Source organism: Pristis pectinata, chromosome 23 (assembly GCF_009764475.1).
Source record: "Pristis pectinata isolate sPriPec2 chromosome 23, sPriPec2.1.pri, whole genome shotgun sequence".
In the NCBI taxonomy this organism is placed as follows: Eukaryota; Metazoa; Chordata; class Chondrichthyes; order Rhinopristiformes; family Pristidae; genus Pristis; species Pristis pectinata.
The window spans coordinates 34,119,084-34,138,805 of NC_067427.1; the positions used below are offsets into that span (position 1 = coordinate 34,119,084).

At 43.2% G+C, this 19,722-nt stretch overlaps 1 protein-coding gene across 1 annotated transcript in view; it reads right to left on the bottom strand.

Annotated features, from left to right (window-relative positions):
* Positions 1 to 4,853: 4,853 nt before the first annotated feature.
* Positions 4,854 to 19,722, bottom strand: part of LOC127582151 (arrestin domain-containing protein 1-like) — a 95,366-nt gene continuing 80,497 nt past the window's right edge. The window contains exons 6-8 of the mRNA XM_052037200.1: positions 16,086 to 16,262; positions 12,244 to 12,646; positions 4,854 to 12,014 (exon numbers count right to left, since the gene is read on the bottom strand). Coding sequence (XP_051893160.1) covers positions 11,950 to 12,014; positions 12,244 to 12,646; positions 16,086 to 16,262 — 645 coding nt within the window. The 3' untranslated portion in view covers positions 4,854 to 11,949. The remainder of the gene's footprint in view (positions 12,015 to 12,243; positions 12,647 to 16,085; positions 16,263 to 19,722) is intronic.

Sequence of the window (19,722 nt, forward strand, 5' to 3'; positions counted from 1 at the left end):
TGCTTAACTGAGACAGTGAGAAGTGTAGACAGAGACCATGGAGGGGAGGCTGTTTTCCGTGATATGTAGAGCTGTGTCCAAAACTCTCTGCAGTTTCTTGCGGTCCCGGGCAGAGCAGTTGCCATACCAAGCCGTGAAGCATCCAGATAAGATGCTTTCTCTGGTGCATCTAAAAATTGGTGAGGTTCAACGGGGACGTGCTGAATTTCTTTAGCCTCCTGAGGAAGAAGTGGTGCACTTTCTTGGCCATGGCGTCTATGTGGTTGGACCAGGACAGCTATTAGAGAAGTTTACTCCTCAGAACTTGAAGCTCTCAACCATCTCGACCTCAACATCGTTGACGTAAAGAGGAGCATGTGCAATGTCCCCCGTTCCTGAAGTCAATGACCAGCTCTTGTGTTTTGCTGACATTAAGGGAAAGGTTGTTGTCATGACACCATGTCACTAGGATCGCCATCTCCTTCCTGTACTCCGACTCATCATTATCTGAGATATGGCCCACTACGGTGGTATCATCTGCAAACTTGTAGATGGAGTTAGGCTAGAAAGATGTCCCTATCCCTCATAATGGAATGGAATGTGGCCACACAGTTGAGGACGCAGCCTTGTGGGGCACCAATGCTGAGGATAATTGTGGCGGAGGTATTGCTGCCTATCCTCACTGATTGCAGTCTGTTTTTCAGAAAGTCAAGGATCCAGTTACAGAGGGAGGTGTTGAGTCCCAGGTCTCGGAGTTTGGTGATGAGTTTGCTTGGAATTATGGTATTGAAGGCTGAGCTGTAGTCAATAAGTAGTAGTCTGACATAAATGTCTTTACAATCCAGATGCTCCAGAGATGAGTGTAGGGCCAGGGAGATGGCGTCCCCATCGACCTTTCTCGGTGGTAGGTGAATTGAAGTGGGTTGAGGTTGTCTGGGAAGTTGGAGTTGATGCGTGCCATGACCAGCCTCTTGAAGCACTTCATGATGGTGGATGTCAGAGCCACTGGTCAGTAGTCATTGAGGCACATTATCTTATTTCTTTTGGTATCAGGATGATAGTGGTCTTCTTAAAGCAGGTGGGAACCTCAGATTGAACTAGGGAGAGGTTAAAAATGTCTGCAAATACCCCTGCAGCTGATCTGCACAAGATCCAGGGGCACGGCCAGGGACACCATCCGGGCCAGATGCTTTCCGTGGGTTCACTCTCCGGAAGACTGATCTTATCTCAGCAATGGTGATCATGGGTTCAGGTGCATTGGAGGCTATCAGGGTGGGTGGTGACATTCCACTCCCCTTCTGTTCAAAACATGCATAGAATGCGTTAAGCTCATCGGGAAGGGATGTGCTGTTGTCAGTGATGTTACCCAACTTCGATTTGTAGCCCGTTATAACACATAAGCCCTGCCACAACTAATGGCTGGTCTGGGACTTGATTTTGTACTGGTATTGTATCTTGGCATCTCTGATAGCTTTATGGACGTTGTATCTCGATTTCTTGTATAGATCAAGGTCACCCAATTTGAACTCCGCAGTCCTGGACTTCAGTAGGGAGTGGATCTCACGGTTCATCCATGGCTTCCAGTTTGGGAACTCCCAGATTGTCCTCTTCGGTACACAGTCCTCAACACACCTGCTGACAAAGACCATGAGAGTGGTGACATACTCATTTAGGTTGACTGCTGAGTCTTTGAACATGGACCAGTCCACTGACTCAAATCAGTCGCATAGAAGCTCATCTGTTTCCTCAGACCAGCACTGTACGACTCTCTGCACCGGATCCTCCGTTTCAGTTTGTTTGTACACAGGGAGAAGGAGCACAGCCTGGTGATCAGATTTACCAAAGTGAGGGGGGGGGGGTGGCTCAGTAGGCATCTTTGATGGTTGTGTAGCAATAGTCAAGGGTGTTTGGGCTCCTGGTGGGACAGGAGACGTGCTGGCAGTACTTTGGTAACACACTCTTGAAGTTGCCCCAGTTGAAGTACCCAGCTATGATGAAGAGGACCTCAGGGTATCCTGTTTCAAGGCTGTTGATCATGGAGAATAGTTCATTGAGTGCAGGATCACATCTGCTTGGGGTAGAATGCAGACTGCCATCAGGATAGCTGAGGTGAACTCCCATGGCAGGAAGTATGGTCGACACTTCACCATGAGATATCCCAGGCTGGGTGAGCAGGAACTCGCCAGGACCATCACGTCCGAGCACTACAAGGAGTTGATAAGGAAGCAGACCCCCCACTGCCTCTTGCTTTGCCTGAAGACGCCATCCAGTGAATTGAGAAGCCCTCAGGTTGTATAGTGCAGTCAGGTGAAGCAGGTGTAAGCCACATTTCAGTGAGACAGACCACACAGCAGTCCCTCAGTTCTCTTTGATAGGTCAGTCTCGCTTTTAGTTCAACTTTGTTCTCAATGTCCTGGACATTAGCTAGTAGTATGCTGGGGGTGGGGGGGGGGGGGGGCAGGCGGTGAGGGGGTGTGTGGAAGGGGAGGAAGAAACATTTGCAGATGCTAGGCTGACTGGTCCATGGCTCCCAGGTTTTTATTGCAACCCTTCTTAAATTACATCAGCCACCCTCCAGTCTTCTGGCACTTCACCTGTGGTTAACGGTGATGCACATATCTCAGTCAGGGCTCCCGGAATTCCTTCTCTAGCTTCCCAGTGTTCTTAGAGATACTTGTTCAGGCCCTGGAGATTTGTCTATCTTCACATATTTAAAGACAAGCAGCATTTCCTCCACTGTACAGCAGACCTCCCGATTAACTTTTCTTAGTTCCAAAATCTCCATCTCTTTCTCCATGGTAAAAGCAGAGGAGAAACATTCATTGAGGACCTTGCCCATCTCCTGTAGCTCCACAAAACACGTCCACTTTGGTCTTTGCAGGTCCCTATTCTCTCCCTGGTTACTCTTTTCCCTTTAAATTCTTACATCTCTTTTTATTCTCCTTAATCTCCTCTGCCAAACTATCTCATACCCCCTGCCAGCCTTGCCCTTCACTCTAACAGGAACATGTAGAGCCCACTTCTAAAAGCCTCCCGTGCTGGAGAAATCTTTTCTCACAAACAACCTACTCCAATCAACCTTTGCAGGCTCCTGTCCCAGTTAAAATTCACCTTGCCCCAATTTAGAACTTGAACCTGTCCTTTTCCATAACTATCTTAAAACCGATACAACTATGGTCACTGGTCCCAAAGTGCCCCCCCCCCAACTCAGTCACTTGTTCTGCCTATTACCCAAGGGTAGGTTGAGCTTTGCCCTCTCCCTGCCTGAGGAAACCTTCCTGAACACACTTAAACTCTATCCCTTCTAAGCCCTTAGCACAACGGCAATCCCAGTCTACATTAGGAAAGTTAAAATCTCCTACTGTGACAACTTATGTTATTCCTTCAACTCTCCACAATCTCCCTGCATATTTGTTTTTCAAATTCCCATTGACTATTAGGGAGGCCTACAGTACAATCCCAACTAGGTGATCAACCCCTTCTTATTTCTCAGATCCACCCATAAAGATATCATTATTAGTCACATGTATTTCACTGTGTTTCAAGATACATCTTTTTGGCAAGTGTTCTGGGGTCAGCCTGCAAGTGTCGCCACGCTTCCAGCGCCGCCACGCTTCCAGCGCCAGCATAGCATTCCCACAACTTCCTAACCCATACGTCTTTGGAATGTGGGAGGAAACCCATGCAGACACGGGGAGAATGTACAAACTCCTTACAGACAGTGGCTGGAATCGAAGCCAGGTCGCTGGCATTGTAATAGCGTTAGGCTAACCGCTACACTACCGTGCCTGCCTCACTGGACGAGCCCTCTAATTTCATCTTGGACTACTGCCGTGATGTTCTCCTTAATCAGAAATGTAACTTCCCCTCTCTCTTTCCTCCACCTCTATCCCATCTTTATCACCTGCACCCCGGAACATTTAGCTGCCAGTCTCAGGGTGTGGGCCTGGGAAAGGGCATTGATGTTGGTTTGCTTTTCTTCCAGTGAATTTTGAGCATTGCTGTATTTTCCCAGTGCCTTGCAATGCCTGCTGGAGGTAGTCCGGGTCTCTGAAACATATGGGAAAGGAGTGATCACTGCTGTCTGGTAGATGGTGAGTTTCATGCCAGGTCTGAGTTCTTGGTCTTCAAATTTCCTCTTCCTCTATCAACTAAGGCTGTGCTGGTATGTTTAATCATTAATGTCTGCCTTTACTGACAGCTGGACCCTGAGATATGGGGGGGGGGGGGGGGGGGGTGGTTTGCTTATGAGAAGATAATGATGACATATAGAATGGCACCTCCAGGTGTGCCATCTATGTGTGAGCACTAATACCCTGGCAGCAGGTGCTGGGTCTCCAGTCACCTTGGTTCCCCCTGCCATTGAATCAAGACCTTGCTTGGTGAAGCTCTTTTGGTAGGTGGTGTGCAACAGTTACCCCACATTGACAGGAAGGTATCAGGACTCTCATGGACAATGACAGATCTAAACACCACTCACCAATCATCACTTGCGACTGACATCGCCACACTCTGTGAGATGCACCCTGTGGAGGGGTGCTGTCTCCATGAAGTGAACCTTGCATTATAGAATGAACTAGTCTCAGCAAGTTAGGAGCACAAAGAATCCCAGTATGAGCTGTGGAAGTGCACCACCTTGCAAACTACCACACACTTGTCCCACATTGGCCCCATTATCCTTCTCAGAACCCATAAGAGTTGAGTCATCTTCGATCCTGAGGGGCTGCTTTTGTTTAAGGTATTGATAAAAAAACAAGCAATCTTCAACAGGAGGACGACTCATCATTCACTGCTAAATGTCATTCTCCAAAAGGGCAATTTTAGGGTTAGACGACTTTCTATATTCTACATTTCATCAACAGACACAGCAACGATTACTTTAAAAAATTTATTAGTATGGTGCTTGATTATTCAATTTACATTTTCAAACAATTACATGAAATTCTAAAACACTAAAGTGCATCAATATTTGTTTATTACAAAAACATTGCAGGGGAAAAATATGACATCAATGCATTCTATGAAGAGTTCAAAATGAGAATAATTACCACAGGAAAAGGTGAAAGGCAAGTTCATAAAGCTATGAGCTCAAAGTGTGCTTCAGCACTGTTTAAAGCCATTTCCCTTCTCAACACCGTATAAAAACTGTTGTACTGGAATGAGTCCTGTGTAAATCCAGTCCTATTTTCAGGAAAATAATATAAAACTGTGAGGGGGGGGGCATTACTGAAAACATTTAAACATTAGATTTTTCAAAACTTCAGCTACTTTAATTGACACGATGGTGAGAAACGAACATTCCGGACATCATAAGGTGGGAAAGAAAATGAGCAAAAAATTCCAGAGTTCATTCATTGGGACAAAGTGACATACAGGAGCTTGTGCTGTTATGAGTTGGAATAAGTTGTTCTATTTCTGGGAAACAACTATTCATGCCCCTGCACACTCAGAAAACTGCTTGTGCAAAAGTACTTTGGAAATACTAATTATAATAAAAAACATGCTGTGATTATAAAGTTTGATTCTGAAAACAAAAAAGGTGCTCTAAATCAAACTCAGGAAATGCATGCTGAATAAGTTTAAAAATGTGGTTGTAATTGACAAAAATGTTAAGCCAACAATTACAGAAGTAATTTTATCTTAAACACTCAAGGAGGATTTCTACTTGTTAGTAATTTTACTATTGAGGAATTAGTCTGAACAATTTTTTTGCTTTATATTTATCTCATTCAATTTCCAACACAATCCATAGTTCTGTGAATTGCATCCTGGTTAAAATGTGGTTGGTTTGCTTCATGATCATATCTACTTTGAGTGGACTTGCATGTTCTAATTTGTTAATCCCATGGATGGATCAAATTACATTATGTGACTAAGGCAATAATTTACTCCAGTGCATAAGACTAAAGTTGATAAAACATGATTAAAATTCAAAGTTAATACCATAACAGGAATGAAGATAGTGGGGAGAGAATAGCTTTCCCAAGTTGTAACAAAGAAAAAAAGACCAAGTAATGTACTGAGATAAGATATAAATGACTAGAATTTTCACTGGATTTTAGTTCCTAATGAGGCAGCATAAACACAAGAGGAATGCTTCTATTGCTATCCTAAGTAGTATAAAAAGGCACACAATACTGACAACATTTTAAACTATAATCCCTTTGGTTAGAGTGCAGGAAAACAGCTTGGAGTATGAATTTCTCCTTTTTTAAATGACTGGTGCAACTTTCCAACATACTTTAGCAGCCCACACTTTCCAACTGTGGAATACATCAACACAAGAGCTACTTCATCTCCTTCCTCTCCCATACAAATGCTTTAATTTTCCAGACATGAACGGGACTACACACACTATTCTGCCAATGGACTTGAGCCCAAAGGGAGAAACATTTTCCGGCAGATTTTCCTCCAATGCAGCACACAATACCTTGGCAAGGTGGAATGCAAAATTACCTGTAGACTTCTCCTGATCTTTATATTGAATTTAGGAGCTGGGAGGTATTGTTGCAGCTATATAGGTCCCTGGTCAGACCCCACTTGGAGTATTGTGCTCAGTTCTGGTTGCCTAACTACAAGAAAGATGTGGAAGCCATAGAGAGGGTGCAGAGGAGATTTACAAGGATGCTGCCTGGAATGCGGAGATTGCCTTATGAAAGCAGGTTGAGGGAACTTGGCCTTTTCTCCTTGGAGAGATGGAGGATGAAGGGGACCTGATAGAGGTGTACAAGATGATGAGAGGTATTGATAGGGTAGATAGTCAGAGGCTTTTCCCCAGGGCTGAATTGGTGGCCACAAGAGGACATAAGTTTAAGGTGCTGGGGAGTAGATATAGAGGAGATGTCAGGGGTAAGTTTTTTTACTCAGAGAGTGGTGAGTGAGTGGAATGGGCTGCCGGAAATGGTGGTGGAGGCGGATACGATAGGGTCTTTCAAGAGACTGTTAGATAGGTACATGGAGCTGAGTAAAATAGAGGGCTATGGGTAAGCCTAGTAATTTCTAGGGTTGGGACATGTTCGGCACAGCTTTGTGGGCTGAAGGGCCTGAATTGTGCTGTAATTGTTCTATGTTCTATGATTGCAGTAGTAGTAAGAAGCTATTAATCAATTGTTTGTAATGTCTCCAGCTTGCCAAGTTCTTCTATCTGGCACTGGATGAGAAAGTCCAAGAGCAACTTTTATGCCATGTTCAATTAGCCAATATATAATTGAGTAACATTTTAAAATCCAATTGGACATACTCTTAGATTGGCGAGGTTTCAGAAAATGCTATTTTCTATTTTGCACAGCTGACCCCGGAGTGGAGCAGTCTCGGTGCAGGTTTTGGTGAGCAAGGGGGCTTCAGTGAACGGGGTGACGGCTGAGTAACAGGTGGGTAATTCTACCTTTAACTCTTTCATTCACTAAAGATACTTGAAGCAGTTGATCAGCAAGTATCCATCAGGTGGCTAGTTTCTACCTTTCTTGAACTCCTTGAAGGATTTTTGATTGCAATAGCTACTGTTCTATGTAGAAGGCAGCCCTAGCAGAAAAGGTTCTCTTACATTACTTCGAGGGTGATCCTAACTTCAAGTTACCCAGTACCGACACTTGCTGTTATGCACATTAACAACTTAGATGTGAATGTAGGAGGTATAATTAGTAAGTTTGCAGATGACATGAAAATTGGTGATGTCGGTTTGAGGAGTGTAGTCTGAGGCCACAGCAGGATATTGATCAGATGATAAACTGGCAGAGAAATGGCAGATGGAATTTAATCCTGATATGCTTGAGGGGATAGAGTTTTGGGGGGGGGGGGGGGGGTGGAGGGAGACTCTAATAAGGGTAAGGCATATACCATGATTGCTAGGGCCCGAGACAGAATTGAGAAACATACTAACCTTGGTGTGCAAGTCCAAAGATCTTTGAAGGTGGCAGCACAGATAGATAGGGCGATGAAGGGGCTTACAGGATGCTTGCCTCCATCAGCCAGCCCAGAGGTTATAAGAGCAGGAATGACTAGGTACAACATCATAAAAGATTAGTTAAGCTACAGATGGAATATTGTGTGCAGTTCTGATCGCCACACTATAAGAAGGATGCGATTGCTCTGGAGAGATTGCAGAGGAGATTTACCAGGATGTTGCCGGAGATGGGATATTTCCTTTATGGAGGGACTGGGTTTGTTTTCCTTGGAGCAGTGAAGGTTGAGGGGGACATGACAGAAGTGTACCACATTATGAGGGGCATAGATAAAGGTAGACAGCAAGAAACATTTCCTAAAGGCAGGTGTCCAAGACCAGAGTGCAAATGTTTAAGGTGAGGAGTAAGAGGTTTAGAGATCAGAGGAAGAATTTTTTCACCGGGAGGCTGGTTGCAATCTGGAATGCACTTGAATCACCAAATCATAGGTGGGTACTTAATAGTTGTCATAGACATGATGGGCTGAAGGGTCTGTTTCTATGCTGTATGAGCGGAGTGCTGTGTGCAGTTCTGGTCACCACACTGTAGGAAGGATGTGGCTGCGCTAGAGAGGATGCAGAGGAGATTCGCCTGGACTGGAGAACTTTAGTTATGGGGAGAGACTGGACAGGCTGGGCTTGTTTTCCCTGGAGTGATGGAGGCTGAGGGGTGACCAGACCACAGAATATAAACTTATGACAGATACAAGGTAGTTGGTCATTTTTTCCCCATGGTAGGGGATATCAAAAACACGAGGGCAGAGGTTGAGAGGAAGGAGTTTCAAAGCGGATCTGAGGGGAAAGTCTTTAAGAAACAGAGTGGTTGATACCCAGAACTCACTTCTGGGGGTGGTGCAGTTGGATACAATCACTACATTTAAGAGGCATTCACACAGGCACTTAAATAGGCAAGGTATAGACGGAGACAGTCCCAATGGGAATAGTGAAGGTGGGCAGAAAGATTGGCATGAACATGATGGGCCAAAGGCCCAGTTTCTGTGCTGTACACCTCTGATGACTATGGCTACACATTAGCTCACAGTTCCCTCTCATTTCTCTAGGCTAGAGACCGCGAGAGAATACAGTGGTCGACTGTTATAAAAACACGAAGTGCTTTGGACACCTTTGGTCTTTATTAAGAAACACATTGTTACGATTTAAAGTAAGAAAGTCTTCCCCTAAGTTAGCCACATTTAGTATACGTGACCTTTATTTTCAACCCTTCAAGTCAAATATTCAAGTCAGGAACAGTTTACACATCACAGCAGGTACATGACAGTTCAGCTCCTTTGGATGGTCAAGGGAAAGCCAGTGGAGTTTTGCAATATTTTGTTTTCTACAGTTTATGGTGAGATCTGCAAGTCCTGAGTTTTTCCTAATAAAATCTGCTTTAAAATATAAACATTTTCCAGTAATTCTAGATCAGATGAGCAGGAAGCAGCTACCAAATGATTAGTTCATTTTTGCAGAGCACATTTAACAAAACATATAGTGACCTGTAAGAGAGGGTGATAAATTTCCTGCATTTTGTCTGCTCTTGGGTTACTCTACTTGGGCACCATCTGTGGTAAAGCTGAACATGTATTAAAGCAGCAGCAAAGCTGTTAGGAAGAGTACAGGATGCCACTGCACATTCCCTCACTACTGTACCTCCACTCGATTTGCTTCCCTTCCTTGTCGACCACAGACCAATGACTCTGTGCCACTCAACAACTTGTGCAGCTCTACTGCAGAGCTCAAGTTTCCATCCAGTTATTCCACGGCACATTGGACAGCAATACCCTTCCCTTCTTCCCCAAATTCCCAAAATACATCTTTTAATCAGGCTGTAGTGCCCACATTAGTGCAATCTGCAAAAGGAATAATTGGACAGTAAGATGAATTTTGTGAAACACTGTCCCTTTTCCATAACCTGGACAATTCCTAACACACTGCATATGTGTGAAAGCTTCGCTTATTTACTATTTAGATATGGTGCTTGTGAGGAGAGGTGGGATACGGAAAAAAATCAGAGGAGCAATGTGTTTCACAGATTTCTATCATCATCCATGGAATTCAATATATGCTCTACAAATTCCACCTGACGCATGTACTGCAGCAACTTTGGAATTAGTTAAAAATATTTATAATTTGTACCTATATATAGATAAGAGAATACATATATACAATAGAATCAAATATATGAAACAAGGTCATGAAAGTTGGAAATTATGGGCCAACAGTAACAAATAGTTGATAAAAAGTCATAGTTCCCTTCATTTTTTTCTTACAAAATGTAAGCAAATCAAGTTAAAAATACATATTATAATAGTGAAAGATTAAAATTAGTTCAGCCTCATTTTCAGCCTTGCAAAGGAAAATACTCTTCAGTGAACAAATCTGTTTTAACAAAACTGTCACTAGAATAAATTCAGATCCCATCTGTCACATATGAATAGCAGCAAAATGAGAGTGAGCTTGACCACCAGCATCACCAGTTTCAAGACATTATATTGTACTTTACTCCATAAGAATCTAGCAATGAATGTACCTTGAACTAAGTTCAATAATAGGACAATGTGGTGCTAGCAAATAAAAGTAATTATTTTCAGATTCAGCAATGTCCCTACATCACTTGTTGAATCCTCTTCAAGAGTGATACCCAGTAATTTCTGCCAGAGTCAAACTTCCTCCCAATCCATCCCTTTCATAAATCTATGCCCTTCTGTAAATGTTCTCCAAAGTACTGATGGAAGCTTTGCCCTGAAGGAAAAGCAGCCAGCCAGTACTCATGGTGGTACTGCACCACACGAGCTGACCAAGAGCTTGCATAAGGAATTTATTCAAAAAGCAACATTATGTAAATTCAAACTCTATGCATCAATGTGAAAAATTAAGTTTAAATGCTCCTAGGCTCCCTGTATCTAAGTGCACAGTCTCATTTTTTAGCTGTTAGTAAAAGGGAAATTTATTTCCAGAGAAACCATTTACCTACAGGTGACTTGCAACAGACTGCAGGTTTCTTGGTTCAACCACTAAAATATATTTCAGTACTAAACCTGTGCTTAAGAGGTTAAATGTTACATAGCACTTCTTCAAATTGTGCACATAAAAAATCCTGAAGGTTACAAATACAGTAGTTAAAAAAGATGTTTTAAGTAAACATTCCAGTGAGTGGTTTGGCTTTCAACGGACTTCAATAAGGCTCAAGTTATAATAATGAAATTATTCATGCAGAATTCTGAACTTGCCATTTTTACGTGCTAGTTTAAAGATGATACTACAACTTAGCAGACGTACACTATATAAATACAGAATATATGGATCTCTCTCTCTCTCTTTCAGAAAATATTCAAACGGTGCAACGTAACACTTCAAGATGAAAGGATCGTTAATGCATTTTGGTTAGTACTGGTCCTTCCAAAAGGCCAGCATACATCAGCTCAGTTGTTACAGCGTATGGTGTAAATAACCCACTACACAGATAAGTATAAAAGAAGGCTCAAACTTGATCAGAATTGGAATTGAATTCCTATTGCATACAGTCCACCTATAATCACAGATATCCCTTCACCCAAACAAGCAAGTTAAAGGAGCAAGCATCATCACTTCTTCATGGTTCTTAAGGCTCAGGGTTGTCTATAATTTTCAGCTTACTCTTTATAACTAGACTGATTAAATAAACAGCCTATAATAAGGTGGAGCTGTTCAGCAAAAGTACAATTATATTTATTTATATACATGAAACTGGAGGCTTTTAATATTTATATTTTAACCCTTCAATGCTCTTCATCCCAAAAATACTCATAAGGAAAGAACACAGATTATTACAGCAAAATAGTTTGTGCTTCCAGCAAGGGAACAGTAAGTAGGCAGACATTGCACATAGCACTCAAAGCTGGAGAAATATCTGAGAGTGTTGATAATGCATCTAACTAACAATGCATTTGCAGTGGTGCATCAGTAAAGTCAGGTTGTGCTTTTCTGTAAAACGTCACTAAAAGGCATTTCTGTACGCAAACAGCAGTACACCTTTTGAAGTCTGTTGCAGATTAGTTTCCTGCACTCATGCTGGAATTAGCACTGCTGCAACTCTCTTCATATGTGGGGGGAGGCTCTGTTAAAAGACAACAATCAAATTATATATCCTTTGCTGTTTTCCCTTAAATAATGTTCTCAAACATTCAGAAATCTTTAAAACACAAGACTGCCCACATGTGAAGAAAGAAATCTCTAATTTGGCTATTTTTATTAAGGCACTATTTATTTAGCAAAATGTCATCAAAATAGATAACTATAAATAGCTCCATGCACTTTAGATTTATAGTAAGAGGAAAACAACTCACCAAACGGCTGGGCCCACATACTATACTCAGGAGGTAAAATCAGAGGGTTTTCGGTGAGATCTGCAACAACAGGTCCATCTGCATAGTATGGGACTGTAGCACCAGTTGAAATACAAAGCCTAGGAACAGGGACCTGTGCACTGGCATCACTTTCAAAGCCTGACGTGTAGCTCAAAGCTTGAGGTGACAAAGTCTGCTGCTGAGAATGGCTTTTGGTTGGAAGGATGATGCTATCCATGGGCTGGTAACCTGTTGCCCCAACTTCCTCAGCTGGAGGAGCTGTGGGTATCACTGCCACTGGAAGCTGGGGCTGCCTGGATGGTGTCAGTGGTGGACTATTAATTGCAATGTTTCCAATATAAATGGGCAAGCTGACTAAAACCTCTGGTGATCGGACAGAAACCTGCAAAACACAAAAACAGTCTCATTTTACTCCTGTTTTTCCGTACAACCCTTTAAGCAATAAAATAATCAGTAGAACTCTGCAGTAGAAATGAAAAAATGCTGCCTTTGTTCCTGGGTTTGTGGTGAACTGGCCACATTCAGCCAGCACAGCAGGTGAGATTCAGAGGTGGTGGAGTGGGGGGGGGAGGTGGAGAGGCCAGTGAAAACATGACATAAATGGCAGCAATTTCATTCCTGTTTATCGACTACGGTAAGATTCCAATAACCTGTGATCTATTTAGAAATGCGGATGGTTCAGCATCTCCCAGTCTCCTGTGCTCCCTTTAAACTCACCAGGTCCACTGGAAAATTTATAATAGGGGAACATCTATTTGGGCTATCAATAAGAGTAACATCCAATAATCCAGAAAATTTGCCAGTGATTGGCAAAGTTCCGAGTGTGCTGCAGTGATCCATGCTGGAGAGTCAAAGTCGAGTTTACTGCCATGTGCACGAGTCCATGTGTGCACAGGTGCAATGAAAAACTTACTTGCGACAGCATCACAGGCACAGACCATTAGAGATGCAACATTCACAAGAAAAACATAAATTAAACAGGATTATTTAAGAATAATGAGAACAAAAACAAAATCCATTGTAGTGCAAAACGGTCATGGTGTTGCTATACAGAGGCAGTGATTAGGGTCGTGCCGGTTGGTTCAAGAACTGAATGGTTGAAGGGAAGTAGCTGTTCTTGAACCTGGCGGTGTGGGACTTCAGGCTTCTGTACCTCCTGTCCGATGGTAGCAGCGAGATGGCATGGCCCGGATGGTGGAGATATTTGATGATAGATGCTGCCTTCTTGAGGCAGCACCTCATGTAGATACTACCGATGGTGGGGAGGGATGTGCGCATGATGCGTTGGGCTGGGTCCACTACTCTCTGCAGCTTCTTGCATTCCTACACGTGAATTGCCATACCAGACCGTGATGCAACCAGTCAGGATACTTTCAACAGTACATCTGTAGAAGCTTGTTAAAGTGTTTGGTGACAAGCTGAACCTCCTAAGAAAGTAAAGATACTGTCGTGCCTTCTGTGTGCTGGACCCAGGACAGGTCATCCAATATGTTATTGCCCAGGAATTTAAAGCTGAGAGACTGCCTGTTGGGAACAGGAATGCATTCGGATTTCCTGCGCCTCTGGTATTTGGCCTAATCACTCCCCCACTGCATACTTCCCATCCTCAGTAACTACCATTCAGCTTCCAAAAATGTAACAAATCCTGTTCCTTCATTCTCAAATGGCTAATCCTCAGTTCCATCAATGTCACACTTAGTAATAAAACATTATAGGGGTGTGACCTACCAATTGCATATAACGCACATTAATATACTGTGTCAGTATATGCAGCTGGAAAACACTTGCGCCAGTGGAGGTTGCTTGGGCTGGGAAATCACCAGCTGCAAAATTGTGCACTCTGTAATCAACCTTTTTTCCACAAATGAAATTCAGCAGACTTTGGTATCACATCCAAAGGACTTTTCTTCACGTGTAAAACTAGACAACGAAAGTTGGTACAGTGGATAGGGAAAAGTATGGGGCAGTTTTTGAGGGGAATGATAAAATCAGGGTGGACGTTAATTGGGCATGACAGGAAAAGCCAGGGGGAGGAAGTTGTGTTGTGAGAGTATGAGTGATACTCAGTAATCGTTTGCTGAAAGGTTCCAAGGCCTTTGGATAGGGAACAGTGGACAGGGTATGGTGACACAGACTGCAACATTAGTAGGTGGGCAATGGGTTAGTAATAGTTGGCAGGAGTGACCAGGGAAAGGTTCAGCAGTAGCTTGAAATAAATAATAGATCTGAGTTGGTGTGAGTAAATTAGAATTATCCAAAACGTTGTGCTGGGGTTTGTTCGTTATGTAGATATGTGAAACACAATGACTTCTGATTGTGCATTAGTCAATTAAAGAATCCAGCCGGGAATGGGAAGGCAAGAGGCTGAAAGATTCAAATAAACAAAGTTAAAAAAACAAAGAAAAACTGGATAATGAAAACAACCAGTGAACCCAAATGTCCTGCACTATTGGGCTACTCAAGGTGGAAAACTGGCAAATGCACATTGAACAAAAAGTAGTTTCAGTGATTTCCTCATTGCAAATCTGACTAGAAAACAACTGCAATATTGTAATGCACTATTTGTTTATACGTAGCCCTTACAATTCACATCTAATTGATCAGACAGGATTAATTTTTTGGACAAATGCACTACAGATAACAGTCAATGATAATGCGACTGACTACCGAACACCAACCAGCCTTATTCGTGTTGACCTGTAGTACATCATACATTTGACTGCACCAACATGCTTCAACGCTTTGTTTCTGTGATCCAATTTAGTGGAATGCCCTGACCTGGTTCAGCTCTTACCTATCTGGTCATTACCAGAGAACTTCCAGCAACAATCCGTCTACTGCTGTCTCACCTCAGTCTCTGCAATGCCATGGAAACCACATTAGATTCCACATCTATGTTAACGTTACCTACCTTGTCATCATATCTCGGCCCCTGATACAGCATCTGATTTAACACCATCTGATACACAGTCTTGAATGAGACAATGTTTCTTCCAGTTTAGCACTGAGAATAGCAAAACCACTCCTGCAAACGCATTCCTTACCAGCCAACCGCAAACCCTTCCCAAGGTCAAATGAGAGTCTACAACAGCGACATCCTTTCTGATCCAGAGTTGAGTAGCCAACACTATCCTTTCAGCAACTGCCTCTGTTACACTGCATTTAACTCAGCACACATGCTGCTGAAATGTCCATCCATTACGTTGACTGCTCCGGACTTGACCATTGTAACTCTTGATAAATTGCTTGCTAGCTTCTTCCTGAAGTTCCTTCCTCCCAAAACCTGGTGCCTGTAAACTGACATTCACCAAACCCAATTCACCACAAAGCCACAATGTTAAGCTCCTGTCACTGTGTTCAGAGCCTGGTTTGTTCATCGCTTATGCTTATCGCCTCCTCACACCCTACAATCCATCAAGACCTCAACATCTCTCCAACACTGGTCCCTCCAAAACACATCTTCAGCCATTTAAGTCTTGAACTTAGGAATTCCGTTCAGAAACCACTCAAGCTCACAGCCTTTGTACTCCTTTCAGACACTTAAAACCTACCTTTCAATCAAGCACATCCTAATATCTTCTATGCTGGCTCCTGTTTGCTGCTTTATTATTTTAAGCATGCTCAGTAACTCCCAGTCATCCTTGCAGAATGCTGAATCACCAATGTGCTTTATGCTACAAACTTTTGTATTTGCACAGCAAGTACCAAGGTCAGCAATCTCAAATTTAATTATTAGTTATAGTTTCAGGAAAGCAGGCCAAAGGAAAAGTGATTAGACAGTGTACAATTATGGATTAGATAGTAAATAACATTGTCCTCACCTGAATGAAATAATCCACTTGTATTAAATTACAACCATGCAGAGATGACTGAGGTAAGGGCGGCACGATGATCTGCTCCTTCCATTCTGCTTGTTTCCAAGACTTTACTCCTGACCCTTCAACCTCTGCAATTGCCCGCAGGTCATAGATTATTCGCTTTGATTTATAGGTAACTTTCTGAAACAAAGTGACAAGACAAAAGAGGACAGCTTCTTTAAAACTAGTATAATCCAATGCACTCATTCAAAAACTGCTGTTCCTGTGATAAGGAATCCAACTCAAGCAAAATATTGGCTTTAATAATGTTCTGCAGTAAATTTATCTTAGGCAAAGAAAATTTCTCAACTCTGATCTAATTGAAAGGTGATAAAGACTAGAGGGACAAAATAGTCTACTCCTTGTTATACGTAGGAATTCTGTGTCTAAGAATACAGAGGTCCAAGGAGGCACAAAAAGACCTTTCAGAGGGCTGAAGTGTTTAAGTGTTAAAAAGCTTTCAGTTATTTATACATAGAACAGTGCAACGCAGGAACAGGTCATTTGGCCGAAGATGTCTGTGCTGAGCATGATGCCGAATTAAACTAATCCCTCCATTCCCTGCATATTCAGGTGGCTATCGAAAAGCCTCTTAACCCTAAGGATAGGAGCAGAGAGGACAGGAAAATATCTAATTGGGGAAGGGCAAATTATGAGGCTATAAGGCTAGAACTTGCTAGAGTAAATGGGATGACATTTTTGAAGGGAAATGTACTATGGGGATGTGGTCGTTGTTCAGGGATCTCCTGCAGGATGTTAGGGATGAATTTGTCCCAGTGAGGCAGAGAAAGAATGGCAGGGTGAAGGAACCACGGGTGACAAGAGAGGTGGAATAACTAGTTAGGAGGAAGAAGGCAGCATACATAAGGTGTAGGCAGCAAGGATCAAATAGGGCTCTTGAGGAATATAGGGTAGCAAGGAAGGAACTTAAGAAGGGGCTGAGGAGAGCAAGAAGGGGACATGAAAAGGCCTTGGCGACGAGGGTTAAGGAGAATCCCAAGGCTTTTCTCTCGTATGTGAAGAGCAGAAGGATGACAAGAGTGAAGGTAGGTCTGATTAGAGACAAAGGTGGGAAGATGTGCCTGGAAGCTGTGGAAGTGGGTGAGGTTCTCAATGAATACTTCTCTTCAGTATTCACCAAGGAGAGGGGCCTTGATGATGCTGAGGACAGTGTTGGTAAGGTTAATGTTCTAGAGCATGTTGATATCAAGAGGGAGGATGTGTTGGAGCTGTTAGAAAATATTAGGACAGATAAGTCCCCAGGGCCTGACGGAGTATTCCCCAGGCTGCTCTGTGAGGCAAGGGAGGAGATTGCTGAACTGTTGGCTAGGATCTTTGGGTCCTCGTTGTCCATGGGAATGGTACCGGAGGGTTGGAGGGTGGCAAATGTTGTCCCCTTATTCAAAAAAGGTAGTAGGGATAGTCCAGGGAATTATAGACCAGTGAGCCTTAAGTCTGTGGTGGGCAAGCTGTTGGAAAGGATTCTTAGAGATAGGATCTATGAGCATTTAGAAAATCATGGACTAATTAGGGACAGCCAGCATGGCTTTGTGAAGGGAAAATCATGTCTCACAAGCCTGATAGGATTCTTTGAGGTGGTGACCAGGCAGATTGATGAGGGTAGTGCAGTAGATGTGGTCTACATGGATTTTATTAAGGCGTTTGACAAGGTTCCACATGGTAGGCTTCTTTAGAAGGTCAGAGGGCATGGGATCCAGGGAGGTTTGGCTGTGTGGATTCAAAATTGGCTTGCCTGTAGAAAGCAGAGGGTTGTGGTGGAGGGAGTGCATTCCGATTGGAGGGCTGTGACTAGCGGTGTCCCACAAGGATCGGTTCTGGGACCTCTACTTTTCATGATTTTTATTAATGGCTTGGATGAGGGAGTAGAAGGGTGGGTTAGCAAGCTTGCAGACGACACAAAGGTCGGTGGTGTTGTGGATAGTGTGGAGGACGGTTGAAGACTGCAGAGGGATATTGATAGGTTGCAGAGCTGGGCTGAGAAATGGTACACTTTGGAAGGACAAACTCCAAGGCGGAGTACAAGGTTAATGGCAGGATTCTGGGGAGTGTGGAGAAGCAGAGGGATCTGGGGGTTCATAGCCACAGATCACTGAAAGTTGCCTCACAGGTGGATAGGGTAGTTAAGAAAGCTTATGGGAAGTTAGCACTCATAAGTCGTGGGATCAAGTTTAAGAGCCGTGAGGTAATGATGCGACTCTACAAAACTCTGGTTTGACCACATTTGGAGCAGTGTGTCCAGTTCTGGTCGCCTCATTATAGGAAGGATGTGGAAGCATTGGAGAGGGTGCAGAGGAGATTTACCAGGATGCTGCCTGGTTTGGAGAGTATGGATTATGAGGAGTGACTAAGGGAGCTAGGGCTTTACTCTTAAGAGAGGAGGAGGATGAGGGGAGACATGATAGAGGTATACAAAATATTAAGAGGAATAGAGTAGACAGTCAGTGCCTCTTTCCCAGGGCACCAATGCTCAATACAAGAGGGCATGGCTCTAAAGTAATGGGTGGGAAGTTCAAGGGAGATATCAGAGGGAGGTATTTTACCCAGAGAGTGGTTGGGGCATGGAATGCACTGCCTGGGGTAGTGGTGGAGGCAGGTACGTTGGTCAAATTCAAGAGATTGTTAGATAAACATATGGAGGAATTTAAAATAGGGGGATATGTGGGAGGAAGGAGTTAGATAGTCTTAGGCATGGTTTAAAGGTCGGCACCACATGGTGGGCTGAAGGGCCTGTATAGTGCTGTACTGTTCTATGATTCTATGGCTAAATGCCACCACCCCTGGCAGGGTGTTCCAGGCAACTACCACTCTCTATGTAAAAAAAAACTTGCTCTGCACATCTCCTTTAAGCTTTCCCCTTCTCAGCCTAAACCTATGTTGTCTAGTATTTTACATTTCTATCCTGGGAAAAAGATACTGACCATCTACCCTATCTATGCCTCTTATAATTTTATCAGCTTCCACCAGCTCACCCCTCAGCCTCCGATGCTCCATTTTGAAGTTTCTGAATGTTTAACAAGTTGCCCTGGAAGCACGCTACTCACGATGTAAATGAAGAGTCATACACTATGTAGTCATTTGTTTTCTTTTAAATATTAAAAAATGATACCCATTTTGTGAGCTTTGCCCAGCTTGAATGTTATGAAATGCTATTTCATTTGGGAACATCTCAGAGTTTGAGATAGATGTTTAAAAGGGAGATATCAGGGAGACTGGCACCACTCTTCATTGGCTTTGGTGAGTTTGCTATGGGCACACAGCACACAGTGGGGTGAACAATTTTATTCCTGAAATTCACAATCTGCGAGAGGAAAAATAATCCCGCAGAATAAAGAGTGGGAGGCAGGGAAAAATAAAGTTAATCCAGGAGCCTTCGAGCTAACCTTGGGACAGTCAGGGTTCGATGACAAGGCAGCACAGATGTGCTCCCCACCATCAGTAGTAGTCCAAGTGTGCACATGTCACTGGTAATTGGTCTTTCCATTTAATCAAGGGCTGGGAAATCCCAGTGAGACGATGAGCCCAATGGAAATGTAGCTGGAGATGTCAGGCTGAGGAGCAGAGCTCTTTTTGTCAAGGATCT